The sequence below is a fragment of the Pantherophis guttatus genome, chromosome 3, assembly GCF_059756535.1.
Source record: "Pantherophis guttatus breed Tessera chromosome 3, ASM5975653v1, whole genome shotgun sequence".
In the NCBI taxonomy this organism is placed as follows: Eukaryota; Metazoa; Chordata; class Lepidosauria; order Squamata; family Colubridae; genus Pantherophis; species Pantherophis guttatus.
The window spans coordinates 60,212,423-60,233,092 of record NC_142065.1 but is presented as its reverse complement, the minus strand read 5'-3'; the positions used below and the strand labels follow the sequence as shown (position 1 = coordinate 60,233,092).

Genomic DNA, 20,670 nt, shown 5'->3' with positions numbered 1-20,670 from the left:
TTAGAGCTTTTTCAAGACAGCAGGGTCTTTGCACAAAGTGTCTGAAGTAGGATAGTTTTATGCCCTTAAAGATCAAAAACAGCAGCTTAAATTGTGCCTGAAAGACAATTGGTAGCCAATGCAGATCTGCACATTGAGAAGTGACAACTTTGGCTTGATTTGTTCAATCTATCGGCTTGTTTGAAAGGAACCTAAATATAAAAAGTTAAGGAAAAAAAATACCCCATCCCCAAATATTCAATTGTGTCTTCTTACACAGAAATTTTAAACTTTAAAAGTGCAATCACATCAAATGAGGAAACATACAAATTGTATGTTTTATATCCAATTATTTATTTAAAATTTGTTTCTCCTACCAGTACAGCATTAAACACATACACTAATTTTTAAAAAAAGGTATCATTTACATTGGTCAAATTATATCAAAAGTATAATTGAACAAAATCTTCAAGTTATGCAAAATTATTAGAATAAAACAGTCATAAGAATATTACCCTCCAGCCAATCTCAGACACTTCAACTTACAGAATAAATAAGCAATTTTGTTACAAAATTCCTCATCATTTACCATGCAGCAAAATATGTGGCAGAAAAATGTTGGTGTAGTAGCTGCCCTCAAACATCAGATTGCAAAATTCTACCTAGTCTTTGAGTATCACAAATACTCAATGCCCATATAACCGGTAAACACATGTACAAATAAATGGCACCTACATAATCTGCAAATTCAATCTTAAACGCATTTACACACACTGGTTTGTAGTACCCTATCTCAGAAAATGACATTTACACTCCACTGAAATAATGAGACTTCAAATACCTATGTCTTCCTGTGATCTGTATGAATCATTTCTGTTAAACCCAACCCACGTGTTGGGTCTGGACTGTCTATTAGTCTCTGTGATCCTCATATTGCAGCATCCCAATCAGTTTGGCAAAAGAGCCACTCCCCAAACACACAGGAAGTTTCCATTTTGTGGGTTGAATGACCACTTTTTGGGAGGCTTTTAGGTAATTCTTTTTCATTTCCTAGCAATCCTTTAAGCAAAAAGTATGACATCAGAAAGTATGCAATGTCTAAACTGAAACTTCCTTCTTGAAAACAGCAAATATGTATTTATTTTTAAGCAGTACAAAATAAAACTTCCTCATACAACTTCCTATATTTGGTACAAAACTATCAAGAAACTAAATGGGCCCTCTCATTCATATTTACAATTTCAGTTTGTGGGACTCTAAAAAACAACATGGCTTTTGGCAACAAGGAAAAAAAGCATGCTTTCCAGAAAAAATGTGTTTGCTATTTGATTATTAGTTTTTTCCTAAAATTAAGATGCTTTCCTAACTTCAAGTCAGTTTCAATGTCGATATTTTAATGAGCCACTTCCAAGTCATATTTAAATGCTGTTCGAAATATTTTTTTAAATTATTTTAAACACATATTTTAAGAGGCATATTTCATTACTATTATAAAATGGACTATAGTAGCAGCTCTTAAAGCAAGATTCAAGCATTCTAGAAGGGTGTTCAAGGAAAAAGCTAGCCTTCTTTTTCAAAGATGTTCACCACTTTTCCAAAAACCTGAAAGAGATATTATGAAACAATGTTTGTATATAATATCAATAAGAACACAGAATACATTGTGAAAAATGAGCAGCCTATCGAGAGTTTACAGAGCAATTCTGTATTCAGTTCTTCAATTCTTCTAATCACTTTACACATTACACTTAGTTTTCTATTACACAGTAGTACACTGGCATAACAACCAGCATAAGATGGTTGGGCATAACTTTCAGAGCAAAGTTAAAGCAATGGAGAGTTTAGTTTGGAAGCCCTGTCCCAATTTGTTCAAATAAAGAAAAATTGATTGCCGATGTTGCACATTATATTGCACATTGGCTAAAGAAATGCATTTCATGAAGTGTTTATTAAAATAAAATAATGCATTCAACTTCCATAGCAGTTTTGTATTTTAAAAACACTTTAATTCTTCTTTTTAAAAAATTGTTAATGTGAAGAAGAGACACTTTATAGAAGCATGCTTTTATTTACTACGTTTCTGTAAGCCAATAACTGAAATTCTCTGGTCAGATTTAAAAATACACACACATTGCAATGTTTCTAAACATGTAAAAAGTAGACAACATACACACAGACAAATACATACACACATACTGTACATCCCTAGTGTATTTAAAATAGCCAGTTGGGTATAGTGTTAAAGGAACCAGAGTAGAACTCGGAGACTGTGAATTCTAATCCTGTTTTAGGCACAAAGTCTGCTGGGTATCTTTGGACCAGTCACTATCTCTCAGCCCTAGAAAGCAGGCAGTGGAAAAGCTGTTCTGAAAATGTTGCCAAGAAAACTTTCAGATTGAGTCAAAATCAAAGAAAAAAGTGGGCTTTAACATTTTTTTAAAGGCATAAATATAGGTGAAATAAAACTTACTGGTAAATTAGCTTTTTAGTCATCAATATTTGCATCTGTCAATCACAGAGAGATAGAATCTCCATCTTCACCCTTATTAATTGTCTGCTCTATTAATAATTTGTTCATCATTTTGGAATTTAAACTGTAAAAAGCTATGCTTTTTTGAATCAGATAGTGTGAACTCTTTTCAACTGTTAGCTATGGAGTAATATACTAAAGCTCTTTGATTAGATATCAGGAGCAATTTGTCCTTTTCCTGTATATCATCATTTACAGTGATCCCAGAATTTTCAGCAATGGTGGTGAATTCCACACATCTGAAGGTTACCTGGGTTGGGGAAAATACTATACATACTTTTATTCTTTGCCATATTCTTTGCCAATACCTGTGTTTTAAAAGCATACTTTTTGCTGCTTTAAATTGCTGTTTTTTACTATGAATATATTATCTTGTTCATGTATAAAAGCCTCAAGAAATATTGCACAACATACTGAATTTTTAATAACTTATGCCCCCTTAAATCAATGATCTCAAAACAGAATATATTGTTGTATCAATAGGATCTTTTTAAGACTGACAAAAATTAATTGGATTTTACTTGATATACAAGAGAAGCAGGTATTTGAAAAATACAAAACCCCAGAAGCAATTACATATTAAGTATTAAGCAATTTAATCCCAAACTTTTTGTTTTTGCAACTTACTTCATCAACAGATTTGGAGGCATCCACTTTCCTAACTTTTCCCATTGTCTCATAGAGGTCTATTATGGGCTTAGTAGACTCTAGATACGTATGAAGTCTAAGATAAAAATAAATAAAACAAGAAATCATTTAACTGAAAAACATCGAAAACCCCAAACAGTAAAATTCTGAATGCACACTGTACCTTTTCTCCAAACTTTCCCTGTTATCATCACTTCTGCCACTGCTTTTTCCTCTTTCAAGACAACGATTAATACATATCTTTAAAAAGAGTAAAAATAGAGGTTAAAATTCTATATTAAACATTTTACAAGCAGAAACTTAAATCTGACATATGTGAGATTAATTGCCTAATAGTTTATGCAGAGTATCCTATTTGATGTTCTACACATCAAATCTACACATCAACAACAAATACTGTCCATGTTCTTCTGTAATGCCAATTCTACAGGGTCATTTAGTGCACTGTTAATGCAGATAGTGTATTTGCACTGTTAAATAATTACAGTAATTTTTCTCTGTCTAAAAGCAGCAAAATGTTGCCACACTATGTGTAAACTTCACCCACAAATGGTTGATAATAGTTCTTGTTTTTAAGGGATAGTTTTGTGTTCTTCATTTTATTGATTGTATTGTTATTGATCAACCAAAATAAATTTCTATTTGTTTACTTTAAAAACTATCACTGTGATAAAAACTGAGGCTTTATTACCAGGTATTTTAATCATGATGTGCATTTACTTTGGACAAAGCCAAACTAAAACTGTTTGGAACTTTAAACCTTCTCTGAAACAATGTAAATTATCTCTTCTCAAAAACATTGATCTATTGTGAATAATATAGTCAGATAGCATGCAGTGTATAAATATGGACATACTCCTCACAAAAAAAAGGAATGTCAAATGGAGAGAAACACAAAATGTATACACAGTTAACAAATCTTGTCTTGTGATTTAGGTTTGACTGAGAAAGATGATGGCTATCTTGGGTTTGTGAATCACATTGCAAATTGCCTCTGCTTTGTTTATCAATCATACCAGGCACAAGAATAAAAATTAGAAAATTGTCAACATTTACCAGTCAGCAGCTCATTTATAGTTAGGCAGAAATTGTGAATAATTCTGAATTATGTACAAGGATGGCTGCTATATTATATAAGATTCAGACCCAAATAAAGGAAATTGTAAAGAATAAAATGAAGCAATCAAAGAAAAAGGCAAAATGGAACTATAAACATTTTTTTTTGCCATAATACCACAGTATTTCAAATTTAGAACTGACTTCTTTATACTATTATTTGATGCAAAAAGATAATATCTCTTTTACAACTCTGGTACAGTAATTATTCCAGGAAAGGATAACATTTTTCAGCTTGCAAAATAATTACATAGACATCCTGGGGAAAAATAAAAGAAGTTTAAATATTAACTAACTTAAACCCTGATATGCAATATGTAAGAGAGAAACCTAATAATCTTTATTTGTTCTGTATAAAAGGAAATGTATTAATGTTACCTCATTATCACAGTCAAAAAAGAGAACAAAAGAGACATCTACTTTTCCATCCATTGTTTTATTCCAGCCCTGAAGATTATCTTCATTTCTGGGAAATCCATCAATTAGGAATTTATTCCTCTGAGTGTTAGCTGCCATAGTTTCATCCATAGCCTACAGAACAATAGCTCAGATTAAAACATGACATGAAACAATAATATATGCAACCAATAAAACAGTTCTAATTGGAAACCTTATTTTATTTTTGACACACCCAAATAAAATACAATGTTCTTGCAATCATAATGTTTTAATATCTGAACACACACATACACACACATATACACCGGAACTTTTGTAAAAAAAACCCAACCCATCTGAATTAATTTCCACTATTTAATTATCAAAGAATCTGAAGAGTCTGTGAATAAATTATCATATCATGATGAAAATAACCCACTCGCCATTGTATCCAGTGCCACATGAACAGATTTCTTCATAGACAACAGATCATGTTTTCATTCAGTTTCATTAATCCATGCCTTGTGGAGCTCCTTACTGTTTTCAAGGGGGGTTGGAAAGTGAATGGGAAGAAGGAAGAGTCAATTTCATTGGTAGATAATGTGACTTCAATAGATATTTGGATCTAATCTTTTGAATTTCATTATTCTTTTAACAAATATACAAGTGTAGAATCAGTTTTCATGTTTACAAGGGGCAATTTGGGTTCAGAACCAATGATCTGCAACAGGTGGTTACAAGCATTAGTAACACTTGTCAGGCTTTGTCAAAACTTTTTGAATATTGCTTTACTGTCTCTCCCGAACGTATTGATTATATCTTTATTTGGTTAGAAGATAAGAAGATAATCCTGTCCCTCACAATACTACAGCCTCCTCTGTCGTTTGGCATTTTTTTTCATTTGAAGAAACTGGAAAGATTCAAAGGAGTTTACAAAACGTAGCACACTTCGGGTCTATTTTAGGTCAAAGTATATCAGAGGAGATGAACATATCTCTGAAGTAGAATGCTTCAGCCCAGAATTTTGTCTGAAAAGAGATGTAACACATATCTGTGATGAAATGTAATAGGTTGGATTCTCAGGAGGAAGGGGTGCATTCCAGAGGAATATGAGGCAACTCAGTCCAGATATTTTGTGTGAAACCAAGAGGGTGAAAACAGATTCTCCCTAATAGTTCTCAGAATATATGCTTGCTATAGATAGTAGAGTGCTTCAGTTTGGCAAGATTCTATCTATAAGTGTGGAACAATAAAGAACTCTGCTTGGAAGAATCACCACCACCTGTCTTTCTTGGTTCTTGGGCCTGACAATATCTAATGAAATTATTTTGAATAATTATCTATCCATGGATTTATCTATGTTCATAAAGAGAAAAGCATTATTTCATGAAAAGTGTATCTGTCCATCTGTCAGATGGTATGTAAAAATCCATCTGTCATATGTTATTTTACTATTAAAAGACAAATTAAAGTACATAAATATCTTTTGTTTTAGATTTATATGGGAAATAGAATTAAACTTACCCTCTTTAACAAGCTGATCGTTATGTCAACAGGTACAATCTTCCCATCCTTAATATAATTTTCAATTAGTTCTCCATACTGAGAGCCTGGTCTTTTTCTCTCATCTCTAAGGAGGTCACCCGCAGAAAGATGGGTATAACCATATTTCTAAAGAAAAGAAACCATAATTAAGTTAAATACACATAAAGTGTGGATTAGATAAATGTGCTTTCTTTACATGGTGGTAACAAAGAACTAGCTGTTCTTTCATATATTTGGGCCAGGAAATTAGGTGAGCTCTGCTGAGTGATTGGTTTTATTATTGTTCTTTTCAGTTATAAGTTGGAAATGATTTCTTTGACTTCAAATATTTGTTGTTTGGATAATTGATTTCATTTGATTTTAACTTTTGCATGCCACCCAAATTCATTGATATGAGATGGATTCATTTATATTAGAATATAAACTGAGAGCAAACCTCACTCCTTACTAGCATTGATGATTACCTAGTTTGAGTAATGAAACATCTGTAAGAAAACAATCAAGTTCAGAGAGCACCAAGGACCCCTCATTTCAACCCCAAGCTACAAATACTCTCCTTTATAGATTTCCTTTGAATATTGGAAAATAATTTAAGCTATTTAGATGTTATACAATATAAGATAAAGGCAAATATAAAATGCAGACACCGGCACTTCCATCACATTTCTTTGAAAACAGAAAATTGAAATTCTTGATAAAAAAAAAAATTAAATAAAGAATTTTGTGTATATATTAGTTCTTCAAATTTAGGTATAAATTATACAATATACCAAAATATACCAAAGTTACAAGATACAAAGAACAGTATGGAGAAAAAATGGAAAGCCAGTTTTTCTTGTGGTTAACCTAGTGATTAAGGCACCAGGCTAAAAAACAGGAGACTGAGTTTTAATATGGCTTTAGTTATGAAAGCAAGTTGGGTGACCTGGGGCCAGTCATTCTCACTGAGTGTGTGTGTGTACATACATACACACACACACAGAGAAATAGATATATGTAACAAACAAACAAATGGAAATAAAGCTAAAATACAAAATAAGTGCAAATAACAGTCTTCAAAGGTTTAAAGGAGAATTACTAAGTAACTGGATGAAATAAAATTCTAGAAAATTAAAATACAAATTTACTAAAATGTTAATCTAACAAAATACTAAAACAGAACCTAATGTCAGAGATTCACAGTACTGTTTCAGATAACAAATATAAAGTCAAATAAAAAGAAAGATCACATATTTTTTAAATCTTCCCACACTTTGTAAGAAGGCACCATGTTCTTCTTTATCTTGTTACTATACCTGGCAAGAAATATTACAACTAAAAACTAGAGGAGTTATGATATACTGTATAATTTGAATACCCTGAAAGCCAGCCCAGAAGAACACTAGCAATAGTACTGAGATTTATATATTGCTTCATAATGCTTTACAGCCCTCTCAAAGCAGTTTACAGAGTCAGTATATTGCAACCAACAATCTGGGTCCTCATTTTACAATGGTTTCTCAGTTCCAAACATTTTAAAAGGTTGATAGTTACACAAAGCCTACTGCAGCCCTCAAATTGATGGAATATTATACTCCTGGTCTAGGCACGTCAAAGCTTTGAAGCTAATCTTATATTTTTGCATCATATTGTATTTATTATTTAACAATAATTTGCAGAAAATTCACAATTGGCAGTATTTACATCACAAAGCCAAAAGATACTCCATTTATTAGATTTACAGTATATATTGTGCTTCCTCTAACTGAAGGCAGCATGCATAGAAGTTTCTCCTTCATTTTTTTTTCCTACAACAATCTTCTGAGATAGGTTGGGCTGAGACTTAACTGGGTCAGTTACCCAGTTAAGTTTACATAACTCAAAGTGGACTTTATGATTAAGCAATCTGTGAATGAATGCAACCTCACTTAATCTCTCTTGCACAGATCATCAAAGACCTTTTCTCCCATGTTTTTTTCCAATTAGGTAAATAGCTACATAGTACACCTTTCCTAAAGCTATGCCACTTTCATATTGCTAATAATGCCAGAATATTTATTTTCCCTTTATTGAAATGTAGTCAGATATTTATTTATAGCATAGCATTTACTATCTCAATCCCAAAGGATCTTACCCTGTGTACAAATGTTATTAACATCTGCTGCTTGCAATTACTGCAAGTTCAAATCTCACCAAGCTCAGGGTTTACTCAGCCTTCCATCCTTTCAAAGGTAGGTAAAATGAGGACCCAGATTGTGGGGGCAATAAACTGACTTTGTATAAATATACAAAAGTATGAAGGCTATTGCTTAATGCATTGTAAGCCGCCCCGAGTCTCCGGAGAAGGGTGGCATATAAATTAAAGCAAAAAAAAAATAAAAATAAAAAAAATAAAATAAATTAAAGGTCATTTTCATGTGCCATTAGAAAATATTCAGATTTGCTTAGGTATTTGTCTAATATCTTCTGGTTTCAAACTTGAATCTACATTAAACTATTAATCCAAATTTCCCCAAAAGTTTTTACCACAATTATTGGTTGGGGTTCAATGTACATTGTTGAGATTAAAAAATTCACACTTTGGCGAATTACTTTAGGGAGACTGATAGAAACCACTGCAGATAACAATATTTAGCCTCTCGTTTATTTTTCTGCCAACACGGCACCACCATCTAACCAGGAATGAAGGAAAAAAGTATCCAAGGTCATAGCCAAGGCAAATCTCACGCAGAATAAGGATCGGAGTTTGATTTTTCCGGGCATTTCTGCGTTTCCTGAGTAATCTATTTGAACGTTACTATATACAAGCCTCCACTCAGGCTTGTATAAAAAGAGAATCATTTACAAAAGGAGAGAGAAATGCCCTATAAATAAGAATCGAAACGACAAAGATGAAGAGAATTTGTAGAAAGAAAAAAAAATACCCGCACCAAGTTCGCCCCATTTACCTCACATTTCCCCAAGAGTTGAGTTTCTGAGTGTACTGAATTATGCTTTTTTTTTTTTTGGTAGTCACCAAGCCCTGATAACAGTTGTGGAGCACCCGCTTTTGATAGCGTAACTGAACCCGTCAGATTCGGCACCATTTGGAATACAGCATTGTAAGAATCTTCCGGACCTCAAACCATTAAAGAACTTCAGGCCCCATCATTCTTTGCGCTCCGACTAAGCAAGTTGCCGGCACTCTTCGAAATGCACCGCCTGCTACAAATTGTAGTTCTTTCCCGACAGTAAGGAACGGAAACGTGCGGGGGGGGGAGGGAGAGGGAACGGACCACGAAGCGCTATTGCCGTCCCTTACCTCCACAATGCGGGTACACTGGGTTCCCTTTCCGGCTCCAGGCCCGCCGAGAACGAACACAACGACCGGCTTCATGAGGAGCAGCAAACGAGGTGAAAGGGAGGGAGCAGCGGCGAAAGCGTGGAGGCGAAGGAGCGAAGCAGTTACGCGACCGGCAGTTGCCCCAAAGAGACGACGACAAAACATACGCCGCCAAGAAAGAGGGAGGGAAACGGGGGGAAGGATCCGGCCACGACTACAGTCAAGCCGCCGACTCCTCCGGCTGAGCTGGCTTGTTAAAGTGTCACCAGGAAGCGAAAGCGCTTCCGGGTTCCCACCCTTTCCGTCGCTCTCGCTGGTGCGAAAGAGAGAGAGAGAGAGAGAGAGAGAGAGAGAGAGGCAGGCCTGGTGGGGGCGGGCCAGGATCAGCGGTTGTGAAGGCAATTAACAGTAAAGTTCCCTGTGAAGGGCTGGCAGATGGGCGGCTGTCAAGGAACCAGTAAGGTCGCTTTGGAAGAACAGCTTCGATTCACTTGATGAAATATAAAGGAGGTTGGCTAATGTCGATTTCATTGAGAAACAACCCTTGTGCTGTAATACAACATGGTATATAATACGTCTTGTACTACCTCTAGTGCGAGGTATGGTTTTTGTGTTTGTTTTTTTTAAATATTGTAAACCACCCAACTTTCACCTGTCTGAAAGTTGGGCTGCCATATATTTTTTTTTTTTAATTTGATTTATATGCCACCCTTCTCGGGAGACTCAGGGCGGCTTACAATGCGTTAAGCAATAGCCTTCATACTTTTGTATATTTATACAAAGTCAGCTTATTGCCCCCACAAACTGGGTCCTCATTTCACCTACCTTAGAAAGGATGGAAGGCTGAGTCAACCTTGAGCCTTGGAGAGATTCAAACCAGCAGTAAATTGCAGGCAGCTGTGTTAATAACAGGGTGCTTAGACCACTGTACTATCAAGGCTCTTATAAGCTTTATACATACATAAATTTAATAAATAGTGTTTGTTAAAAACCTAGACGGTGGATTTTTGCATGCTGCAATTTGGTCTCCCAAATGTTCAGTTCTGATTATTTCTTGGCAAAACAGCCCAATCCTATTTTACTATATGATGATTCAAAAGAAAGTGCCTCTAACTTTAATTCTATGGTCCAAATCTATTTGGCTTATTTGAGGGCATAAGAACACATCGAAATAGCAAAGGGATCCTTTAGCAGATATTTGGTACGATTTTTGGAAACCGCCATTTTTCAATTGGGTTCTCTATTCAAAACGTTGAAATAAATTTAAAACTATCATTGAGAAGTGAGCTGATTTTAGAGAAGTCAGTCAGTTGAGAGATGTAGATAAATGTAGCTCATAAATCTATGGAAATGTTCTAGTGCTGAATTTTAAAAGTATTTTTTATTTTAAAGTTCAAACAATAAGCCAGGTAAAGAAAATTGTAGTTGCCAAAACTTAAAACCAGTTAAGTAGCCTCTCCATAGATTAAAATTCATAGTTTGTAATTAAGAAATTCTTTGTTCAATATGGCCAGAAAATTCTTTTTCTCTAAATCAACGCAATGACTATTTTTATTTTCCTAAAGTCTTGTGTAAAAGGGCACAATTGCCCATTCAAGAGATTTGTGGTATATAAAGCAATATAATTATTGTAGAGGAAATAATTAATTTGGGTATGAAAACTAACAAGGACACAAGCTATAATACTTAGAGCAGTCTTTCTCAATTTGATGTTCTTCAGGTGCGTGGTACTTTCACATAATGCCATGAAATATGTTCGGTTGCATTAATGCTAATAAATTCAGAACCTAGTCTATTGTAATGCCCCTGGAAAACAAGAAAGATAGATCTCTTTGTTGTTTTCTAGTGATGATATCCCTGTTGGTTTGTGACTCAAATACCACCAGCTTTAGAGCAGTGTTTCTCAAGTTCAGCAACCTTAAGAGGTGTAGTCTTCATGCTGGCTGGGGGAGATTCTGTAAGTTTGAAGTCCACACCTCTTAAAATTGCTGAGACTGAGAAACACAACTTCAGAGTGAAAGAAAACCTTAAATGCCAGCAGTGGCACCAATCAGGTTATTCCAGTGTTACAAACTACGTAACAGCGCTGCTTCTGCCCTTTACTTATCTGACAGTAGATGTAGAGAAAGTAGTCATAACTATCAAATTACTTCTCGTTTGTATTTATGGAGCTGTTTTCGCAGCAACTTGAAAGAGGCTGCAATCCTATACTCGTTTACCTGGGATTAAGCCCCACTGAACTCGAAGGGCCTGAGTAGGACGCTCCTAATCCCAGCCAACGTACCTGAGATTTACTTCTGAGTCAGTATCTAGGATGTAAAATCGTTAACAGTCCTTTCCTAATTATGTTTGCTCAAAGGTGTTTGCGATTACGGCTGCTATCTTTGCTGGAAGCCTTAGAAGCGATTACTATGGCAACAAAAAGAACTGCCCCATCTTGCTTTTAACCTTGGCGCTTGCGCAGTAGCTGGGCTTCTTGAGGCCGTTTATAAGAAACCTGTTTTTAAAATCCCACCCTTAAAGAGATGCGCGCGCGCGCGCGCGCAAGCTTAAAAGGCGGTTTTATTTCACTAAGAAGCTTGGTCATTGGTTACGACAAACCGATAAACGGGAGCGATGGTTTTGATTGACGCTAAATGAACGATTCGAAAAGGGTGGTGGGCGGAGGAAAGCGCTTGTTCAAAGTGTGGATTGGCTAAACTGAGTTGCCGTGAGGGTCTTCGGATTGGCTAATTGTGCCGCCATTGGAGCCGCCACAACAGGAGGGGAATAAGAATTCAGTTGCTTTGATTAAATAAATTGTGTCTGGCTCTGGCGACCCGGGAATAAAAACGGAGTCTGAATGAGAGTTGTGAGGTAAATGGGGCGATATTGCTTTTGAGGCGGGTTTTTTTTTTAAACAAATTCTCTTCATCTTTATCGTTTCGTTTCTTATCTATAGGGCATTTCTCTTCCTCTTCTCTTATCTTTAGGGCGTCCTCTGAGTCTCCCTTTTTTATACAAGCTAGCAGTATCGGTTACTAGGTTACTCAGATAGCGCAGAAGTGCCTGGGGAATTCAAACTCCGATCCTTATTCTATGTGGGATTGCCTTGCCTATGGCCTTGGATACTTTTTTTTCCTTCCCTTCTGGCAGAAAAATAAACGAGAGGCTATAATATTGTTACCGGCGGTGGTTTCTGTCAGTTTCCTTAAAGTTATTCGCCAACGTATGGATTGCTCGTCTCTCAACAATGTACATTGAACATGAACAATTTGATTCATGATTAGCTTCCCCCCCCCTTCCCAATAATTGTGGTAAAAACGTTCGGGGCTACCAATGAGGTTATGTAATCAAAGCTGTTCAGAGTATGCATTTTTATTATATTTTATTATATTTATTTGCTGCCTCTTGTATCAAAACAAGTCTTCGTGCTTCAGAAACAATATGAAAGAATTGCATTAATAATTAAAGGCCTAGGATCTGGGGACATGTATGTTCATCAGTGTTTCTTATTTGGTTAAATGTCATTTTTTATAGCCTCTTGTTACCTCTCTGCAACTTGTGGTATTTGGGAAGCATCTTTCTTGTAATTTAACTGTGAGGCTTTTATGTCACTAAATCCAATCTCTTGCTCGGTATAGGCTCTAAATGAATGCATTCTTGATAGGTGGGTGTCTAGCCTCAGTCTGAACTCAACCAATTGAGAGGTGGTCATATTTCTTAGTAATTGGCTTCACTATTCATTTCTTCCATTTACTAAATAATTGTTTTCCTAAACTGAACCAAAAGCTGGTGCAAATATCTCACATTTATTGAACTAGGCGTAATATCTTAGATGGAATCTGACCAATTGAAAATTGGTCATTTGAATCAAGAACTGTACTGATCCTTAGATAAAGAAAAATAACAATGTAGCTAATAACAGTATTTCCTTTTTCAATAGCATGGTACATTACTGACCCATATTCTGCTTATGGTTAAGCACAGTTCCAAATTGGTTTTCATATAAACTATTCCCAATATGAATATTCCCTCCAATAGGCATTCCCATCCTATTTGCTTTACTTTTCCTAGGGAAAGAACTCTGCATTTGTATCTCATCTCCCCAGTTTTATTAAATTTTGAGTTTTGTTTGAGTATTAGCTTCATAATTTGAACAAGAAACTGACATGAAAGGACTATTTTGCAATAAATGACAGAATAATGAAAAGTCCACCTTCACTCCTGCTTTATGCCTCCTAGAAAGATCTACAGTTTATATATAGAAATCTTAATATTTTCTTCTGGACCCAAACAGTGATACTGCTATTATTCTTTCCTTCAAATATTTAACCCACTAAGGCTTCAGATGTGTCTGCTTTCTTGTTTCATAAGTTTAAAAGCCTTGTTTTGATCCATGTCATATGCATATGATCTACTTCTACTAAGCTTAACATGGCTTGAGAACTGGGTTCTTGGAGACTGTCTGCTTCCACTCATAACTGCCCGCTCAGTAAGATTGGAGGGATGGGGTGGGGATAGGCTTCCTCCTGGGTCCCTACTCTTCTAGAAACTTACTTTCCAGTGTCTAAAAATGGGTTATATCTCCTACAAAATAGTGTGATTTGCTTGGCTTAGAGCAGCTCCAGCCTTTTGAAGTTTTTAAAGGCCATGGTTGTCCAAGAAGCCTTTGGGGACTGAAATGAATATGTCATACCTCCCTTCCCACAAGACTGATAGCCTATATTAAAGTCTTTATGCATTAGGTTTAATGATGATTACAGAACATTGTTTCTTTAGTTTAATTCTTGTTACCAGGTTGGTTATAAGTGAAGCCCGTTTATATTCTTGAGTAATTAGAAATCAGGAAAATCACTCAACAATTTCACAATGAATCCTGCTGTCGGTTTATTGTCCATATTTCCTATTCATATAAATTGCTGCAACATAGCAGATATAACTACAATTTTTAGGAATTGTAAATTGTAGTTATATTTGCTGAAGTATAACTATGCTGAAATTAAAATATATCTGTTTTAGGATTAATTATAGTTAAAAATAGAAGTTTCTGCTGAAAAAATAATGCCAAAAATTAATGCCAATTAACGTTCCTGTGTTACGTTTTCTTACAGAGTAGAAAACTTGAGTTTCATACATAAGTATCATGGAATCAATTTCCCCTGAATCTCAAAACCAAAGGTATTGATATTTTATTCAGATGCAATGGTTTTAAAGACTACTGATACGGAATTTGTTTTTTTCTGTAGTATTGATTAGTAGTTTTGTTTAGTAGTTAAGTACTAAACAATTTGTCTGGAATTTCCAGACAAAAGTAGTTCCTTATTTACAGTATATAATTATGGACACTAAAATGAAATATCTGAATATTGGTCATCATTAAAGCGCTCCATGGCATAGGACCCAGGTACCTTCGAGACCGACTTCTGCCACCAATAGCCTCCCACCGACCAGTCCCCTCCCACAGAGAGGGTCTCCTCAGGGTGCCATCGGCCAAGTTATGTCGGCTGGCGACACCCAGGGGGAGAGCCTTCTCTGTGGGAGCCCCAGCCCTGTGGAACGAACTGCCCCCGGAAATACGTAAGATCTCCGACCTCCGGGTGTTTCGCTGCGCTCTGAAGACCCTGTTGTTCCGCCAGGCCGGGCTATTAACATAACGTTTTAAATTGGGGTATTTTAAATTTCTGGGATTTTAAATTGGAGCCTAATTATTTAATGATTTTAAATTTTAATTGTTGTTTTGTTTCTGTGTTTTTAAATAGGCTGTACACCGCCCTGAGTCCTTCGGGAGAAGGGCGGTATAGAAATAAAATTATTATTATTATTATTATTATTATTATTATTATTATTATTATTATTATTATTATTATTATTATTATTATTATTATTATCTTTTCTCCAACTATACCCAAATAAAATGTGGTAAATCTAAAATTGTTTTATCTTTCAGAGGGGTTTGGGGAAAGATGCCATCCTTTAGTTTTCCTGCATCAAAATTTGCACTTTGGAATCCAGCTCCTATTGGAGAAAGCACTGTTTCTCACCTAAGTTATAGGTAAGATTTGTAATCTTTTAGGCTCAACACTGTACAGTGTGTTTGGGAGCACCAAATATTTTTAGTGATTTTCTTCATTTACCAGAGATTGGGAACTGAGTTAACCTTTAAATAATACTGTATTTGTTTCCATCCAGTTTATTATTTATTATTAGGTAATATAATACTGTGTTTCCCCGAAAATAAGACCCTGTCTTATATTTTTTGAACCCTGAAATAAGGACTTGGCCTTATTTTGGGGAGGTCTTATTATTTTGGGGCATGTGGAGCAAGATAGGGCTTCTCTTGCCATCTTACCTGATTTCCAGCTCTGCATTTAAATATTTTCGGGGAGGGTTTATTTTTGGGGGGAGGCTTATTTTAGCTCATGCACTCAAAAGCTCAATTGGGCTTATTATCAGGGGATGTCTTATTTTTGGGGAAACGGGGTATATCCATGGTAAAATTTGAAGTTTCCTTTGCTGTATGTAAAGGACAGAATGTCGTCATTAAAACATGGATTTTCTTGGTATATAACTTGGAACAAGTGCTTATGACTATATTTAGGTAATAAGATAAATCAAAAGTTAAATTTCAGGAAGGATCAAAATGATGCTCCTGGAGTTTTTTCACTTTAACAACTTGCATGCCATTTCAGTCACTAAAGTTGTTCCGAAAGGTTTATTTTTTTTTTTTAACAAACCTGTAGTCCCTTAATCTGGGGTAAAGTTGGGGCAACTGAATGGAACTCGGATGCCCATCCTGATGCCTATGCGGAGTTCACAGCAGATATTTTGTCTTTGAGCTGAGAAACATTTATTGCTACCTAGAATTGAACTCTCAATTCTTGAGAGGCAAGTGTCTTTACTACTAGGCCACCACGCTGTTCCTCTTCTGAGAGGCTTACCTATTAGTGTAAAATATCAGCATAAAAAAAGAGCAAACAATAATAAATGCATTACATCAGTGGGAGAAAACATCCTAATCAGAAGTCAAAATATTCTGTCAGGAAATGTATCAACTCATCCTACTCAGGGCCTATTGAAAGAGCTATGATTTTTTAATTTTGTCCATGCACAACAAATTTAGGGGAAATGCTGTTCTATAATTAGGTGTACTATAGCTGCAGATGTATATTTCTTTTTTTTATTATTTTAAAAACAAACTTTATTAAGTTTAAAAAGATAAAAATATACAAATTATTTTCAATCATAAAATTAGATATACAATACAAATCACCACAAACACACTGAATATATGTAATTATATATACACACATATATAAACAGTGACTTATTACCTACTCTATCTACATGACGGTGCCTATTTATTACTTTTAATTTTCCCTAAATTTTGTCTCTACTTTTTTTCCTTTTGATTTATCCACTTGTACCATCTATTCCATACTTTAAAATATTTTGAGTCTTCCTTATCTTTTAATTCTAAGGTTAATTTGTCCATTTCTGCACATGTATAAATTTTTTGAATTACCTCCTGGTCCTTTGGCAAACGATCTGTTTTCCACAATTGTGCTAGTGCCAATCTAGCCGCCATAATTATATGTAGTGTTAGATATTTTATGTCTTTTCTAATGTTCCCTTTAATCATGCCTAATAAAAAAATTTCTGGTTCTAATTCAATTTCTTGCTCTATTATTTCTACTATCCATGTTTTTATTTTCCTCCAATATTTCTTGATTTCCGGGCAAAGCCACCAGGCATGGAAGAAAGTACCCTGAGCTTGTTTACATTTCCAGCAAACAGATTTTACATTCGGGTACATTTTCGCTAGGCTTGAAGGAGCTAGATACCATCTGTACCACATTTTATAATGATTCTCCTTATATGCTACTGATTTTGTCATACTGTAATTGTTTTCCCATGCCCTTTCCCATTCTTCTAACTGTATACTGTGCCCAATGTTTCTTGCCCATGCTATCATCTGTCCTTTAACCAGTTCTTCTGCTAAATCAAATTCTAATAAATATTTGTAAATTTTTGAAATTAATTTTTCTTCTTTAGTTTCTAATAATTTATCTAATCGGTTTGGTTTTGGTTTTATTCCTCCCTCGTCTTGATCTTTTCTGTACCTTATTTTAATTTGTAAATAGGGCCACTAATCTATTAATATTCCTTGTTCTTTAAGTTCTTCTCGTGTTTTCAATACTCCTTGTGAATCTAATATCTCTATCTTATCATTTTTTGTTTTGCTAATGTGTTGGGGTATGTTATTGCTTCTATTGTTGATAACCAGCCGGGAACTTTCATGTAATGTTTGTTTTTGATTTCTTGCCATGTACCAATCAATGATTTCCTAATAATGTGATTATTGAAATGTTTTATTTCTAGGGCTCCATAAAAAGGCATGCCATCCCTTCATTAAATCGTGTCCTTCTAATTTTAATAATCTTTGATTTTCCAAGGTTACCCATTCTCTAATCCATGTTAAGCTTGTTGCTTTGTAATATTTTTCCCATGCCGGAAATCCAAATCCACTTCTAATTTTATCTTCTTGTAATATACTTAATTTAATTCTTGGTTTTTTCCCCTCCCACACAAATTTTGTAGTTATTTTGTCCAAGTTATTAAAAAATTTCTTATCTAATTTTATTGGGATTGTTTGGAATAAATAAAGGAGTCTTAGCAGTATATTTGATTTTATTGCTGTGATTCTCTCCAACAATGACAGTTTTAATTTCCCCCATTTTTCCAAATCTTCTTTTATTTTTTGGACCAAAGATCCGTAGTTATTTTCTTTAATAGATTTTCTTTAATAGATGTATATTTCCTAAATCCCAAAAGATCCCGTAAGATGATAGCACAAATGTGCAACAATCCCTGGTGTGCTGTTTTTGCTTGTAATTAATAGTTTTGGGGGATAACTGAATGTCTTAGTTTGGTATGTTCATAAAAAGTAAATTCTGTGTCTATTATCCCTTAGAAATCCCAAAGTAATAATTGCTGAAAAAACACTGCGGCTTGCCCATCGTCATGCTAAGCAAAGTAGAAAGAAGCCGTTCACCTGTTTTTTAATTGGCACTCTTGCAGTAGATGAAAGTAAGTATGCAATTATTCTATTTTTGATTGAATACGTAAACCTTATAAACTTATTTCTTCTTAACATGATTTTTGTGACATAACACCAAGGAATAGAAAACATTGTACTGAACTTAGAATCTATTATTTACGACTATGTGTTTCATCACTAAGCTGATTCTACTTAATAATGAATGACCAACTTGAATTTCTCAGTCCCTTGGGTATATAAATGATTCAAAGATGCTTCTCTACAGTTCAGATTTATTTGAGAGTTATATTATTCTCCTCTTACATGGAAAGGAATTGAAGGTTTAAGTAATTAAAGCAAGAATATTTTATTGGGCTCTGTGGGGCATCAAAATAGGATGGTTTACAGTGCACAAGACTCCATATGTAGTTATTTTGCTGCTCTTATTGCAGCAATAACCGCCCGGCCACCCTGTTTAGGGTGACTCGCTCCCTGCTCCACCAGGAAGCGCAGGAGGACCCCTTGGAGGGTAGAGCCGAGGATTTTGTTTAGTATCTATGACAAAATCACTCAGATTCGGGAAGATTTGGACTCCGACTGGGTAGTCTCAGGGGGAGGGACTGGGGCAGGTCTTGAGAATGTTATCTGGGATGAGTTTGATCCTGTGACCCCTGAGGACGTGGACAGGATTCTGGGCAGACTGAACGCGACCACTTGTTTATTGGACCCATGTCCCTCCTGGTTAGTGCTGGCTTCCCGGGAGGTGACATGAGGCTGGCTCCAGGGGATTATAAATGCTTCGTTGGGTGAGGGTGACTTTCCCGCTGCCTTGAAAGAAGCGGTGGTGCGGCCTCTCCTCAAGCCTTCCCTGGACCCAGCAATGTTGGTTAATTATCGTCCGGTCTCCAACCTTCGCTTCGTGCAAAGGTTGTTGAGAGCGTGGTTGCGCAACAGTTCCCCCAGCACCTGGATAAACGACATATCTGGATCCATTCCAGTCAGGCTTCAGGCCCAGGTATAGCAGGAAATGGCATTGGTCGTGTTGGTAGATGATCTCTGGAGGGCTCGGGACAGGGGGTGCTCCTCTGTCCTGGTCCTGTTAGATGTCTCAGCGGCTTTTGATACCATCAACCATGGTATCATGCTGCACCAGTTGGAAGAGTTAGGGGTGAGAGGCACTGTGTTGCGGTGGTTCTCCTCCTTTCTCTCTGACTGGTCGCAGTCTGTGTTGACAGGGGGGCAGAGGTCGATCCCGAGGCCCCTCATATGTGGGGTGCCGCAAGGGTCGGTCTTCTCGCCCCTCCTGTTCAACATGTATGTGAAGCCGCTGGGTGAGATCATCCGTGGTTTCGGGGTGAAGTACCACCAGTACGCTGATGACACCCAGCTGTACATCTCCACCCCGGACCACCCCAACGATGCCCTTGAAGTGATGTCCCGGTGCCTGGAGGTCGTGCAGATCTGGATGGGGAGAAATAGGCTCAGGCTCAACCCATCCAAGACCGAGTGGCTGTGGTTTCCGACGTCCCGATATAGTCAGTTGGTGCCATCACTGACTATTGGGGGCGAATCATTGGCCCCCACGGAGAGGGTTCGCAACTTGGGCGTCCTCCTGGATTCACAGCTGTCTTTAGAAGAGCATTTGATGGCCGTGACTGGGAGGATTTTTCATCAAGTTCGCCTGATTCGCCAGTTGTGTTCCTTTCTGGATAGGAACTCCCTACACACAGTCACTCATGCCCTCGTCACCTCCCGCCTGGACTATTGTAACGCTCTCTACATGGGGCTCCCCTTGAGGAGCACCCGGAGGCTCCAGCTGGCGCAGAGTGCAGCCGCGCAAGTGGTAATGGGAGCAACATGGCGTTCCCATGTAACACCTCTCCTGCGTGAGCTGCACTGGCTCCCGGTGGTCTTCCGGGTGCGCTTCAAGGTTTTGGTTACCACCTTTAGAGCGCTCCATGGCTTAGGACTTGGTTATTTATGGGACTGCCTACTACCACCAATAGCCTCCCACCGGCCGGTATGCTCTCATAGAGAGGGGCTCCTCCGGGTGCCGTCGGCCAAACAATGTCGACTGGCGGCCCCCAGGGGGAGAGCCTTCTCTGTCTTCTCTATCTCGTTCCAGATAGAGAGCCTTCTCTATCTGGAACGAGC

The 20,670-nt window shown here is 36.6% G+C and overlaps 2 protein-coding genes across 5 annotated transcripts in view; one reads left to right on the top strand and one right to left on the bottom strand.

Annotated features, from left to right (window-relative positions):
- Positions 1–314: 314 nt before the first annotated feature.
- Positions 315–9,818, bottom strand: CMPK1 (cytidine/uridine monophosphate kinase 1). Of its 2 annotated transcripts, none has more exons than XM_034415033.3 (6): positions 9,477–9,818; positions 6,176–6,322; positions 4,652–4,804; positions 3,321–3,397; positions 3,137–3,233; positions 315–1,581 (listed from the first exon to the last, which is right to left on the bottom strand). In XM_034415033.3, the coding sequence occupies exons 1-6, from the start codon at positions 9,660–9,662 to the stop codon at positions 1,540–1,542; spliced, it is 702 nt and encodes a 233-aa protein (XP_034270924.2). In that variant the 5' UTR covers positions 9,663–9,818; the 3' UTR covers positions 315–1,539. The 2 variants fall into 2 exon arrangements, with proteins under 2 accessions (XP_034270924.2, XP_087745836.1); XM_087889710.1 differs by lacking the exon at positions 9,477–9,818 and adding an exon at positions 9,124–9,353.
- The window catches only part of STIL (STIL centriolar assembly protein), a 31,022-nt gene continuing 20,164 nt past the window's right edge, over positions 9,813–20,670 (top strand). Inside the window, exons 1-4 of one of the 3 annotated variants that reach the window (XM_060689905.2) lie at positions 9,813–10,061; positions 14,591–14,657; positions 15,427–15,531; positions 18,451–18,566. In XM_060689905.2, the coding sequence (XP_060545888.2) occupies positions 14,623–14,657; positions 15,427–15,531; positions 18,451–18,566 (256 nt within the window). In that variant the 5' untranslated portion in view covers positions 9,813–10,061; positions 14,591–14,622. Of the gene's footprint in view, positions 10,097–11,936; positions 12,354–14,590; positions 14,658–15,426; positions 15,532–18,450; positions 18,567–20,670 lie in introns of those variants that run through there. The other 2 variants (XM_060689904.2, XM_060689903.2) reach the window with 2 other exon arrangements.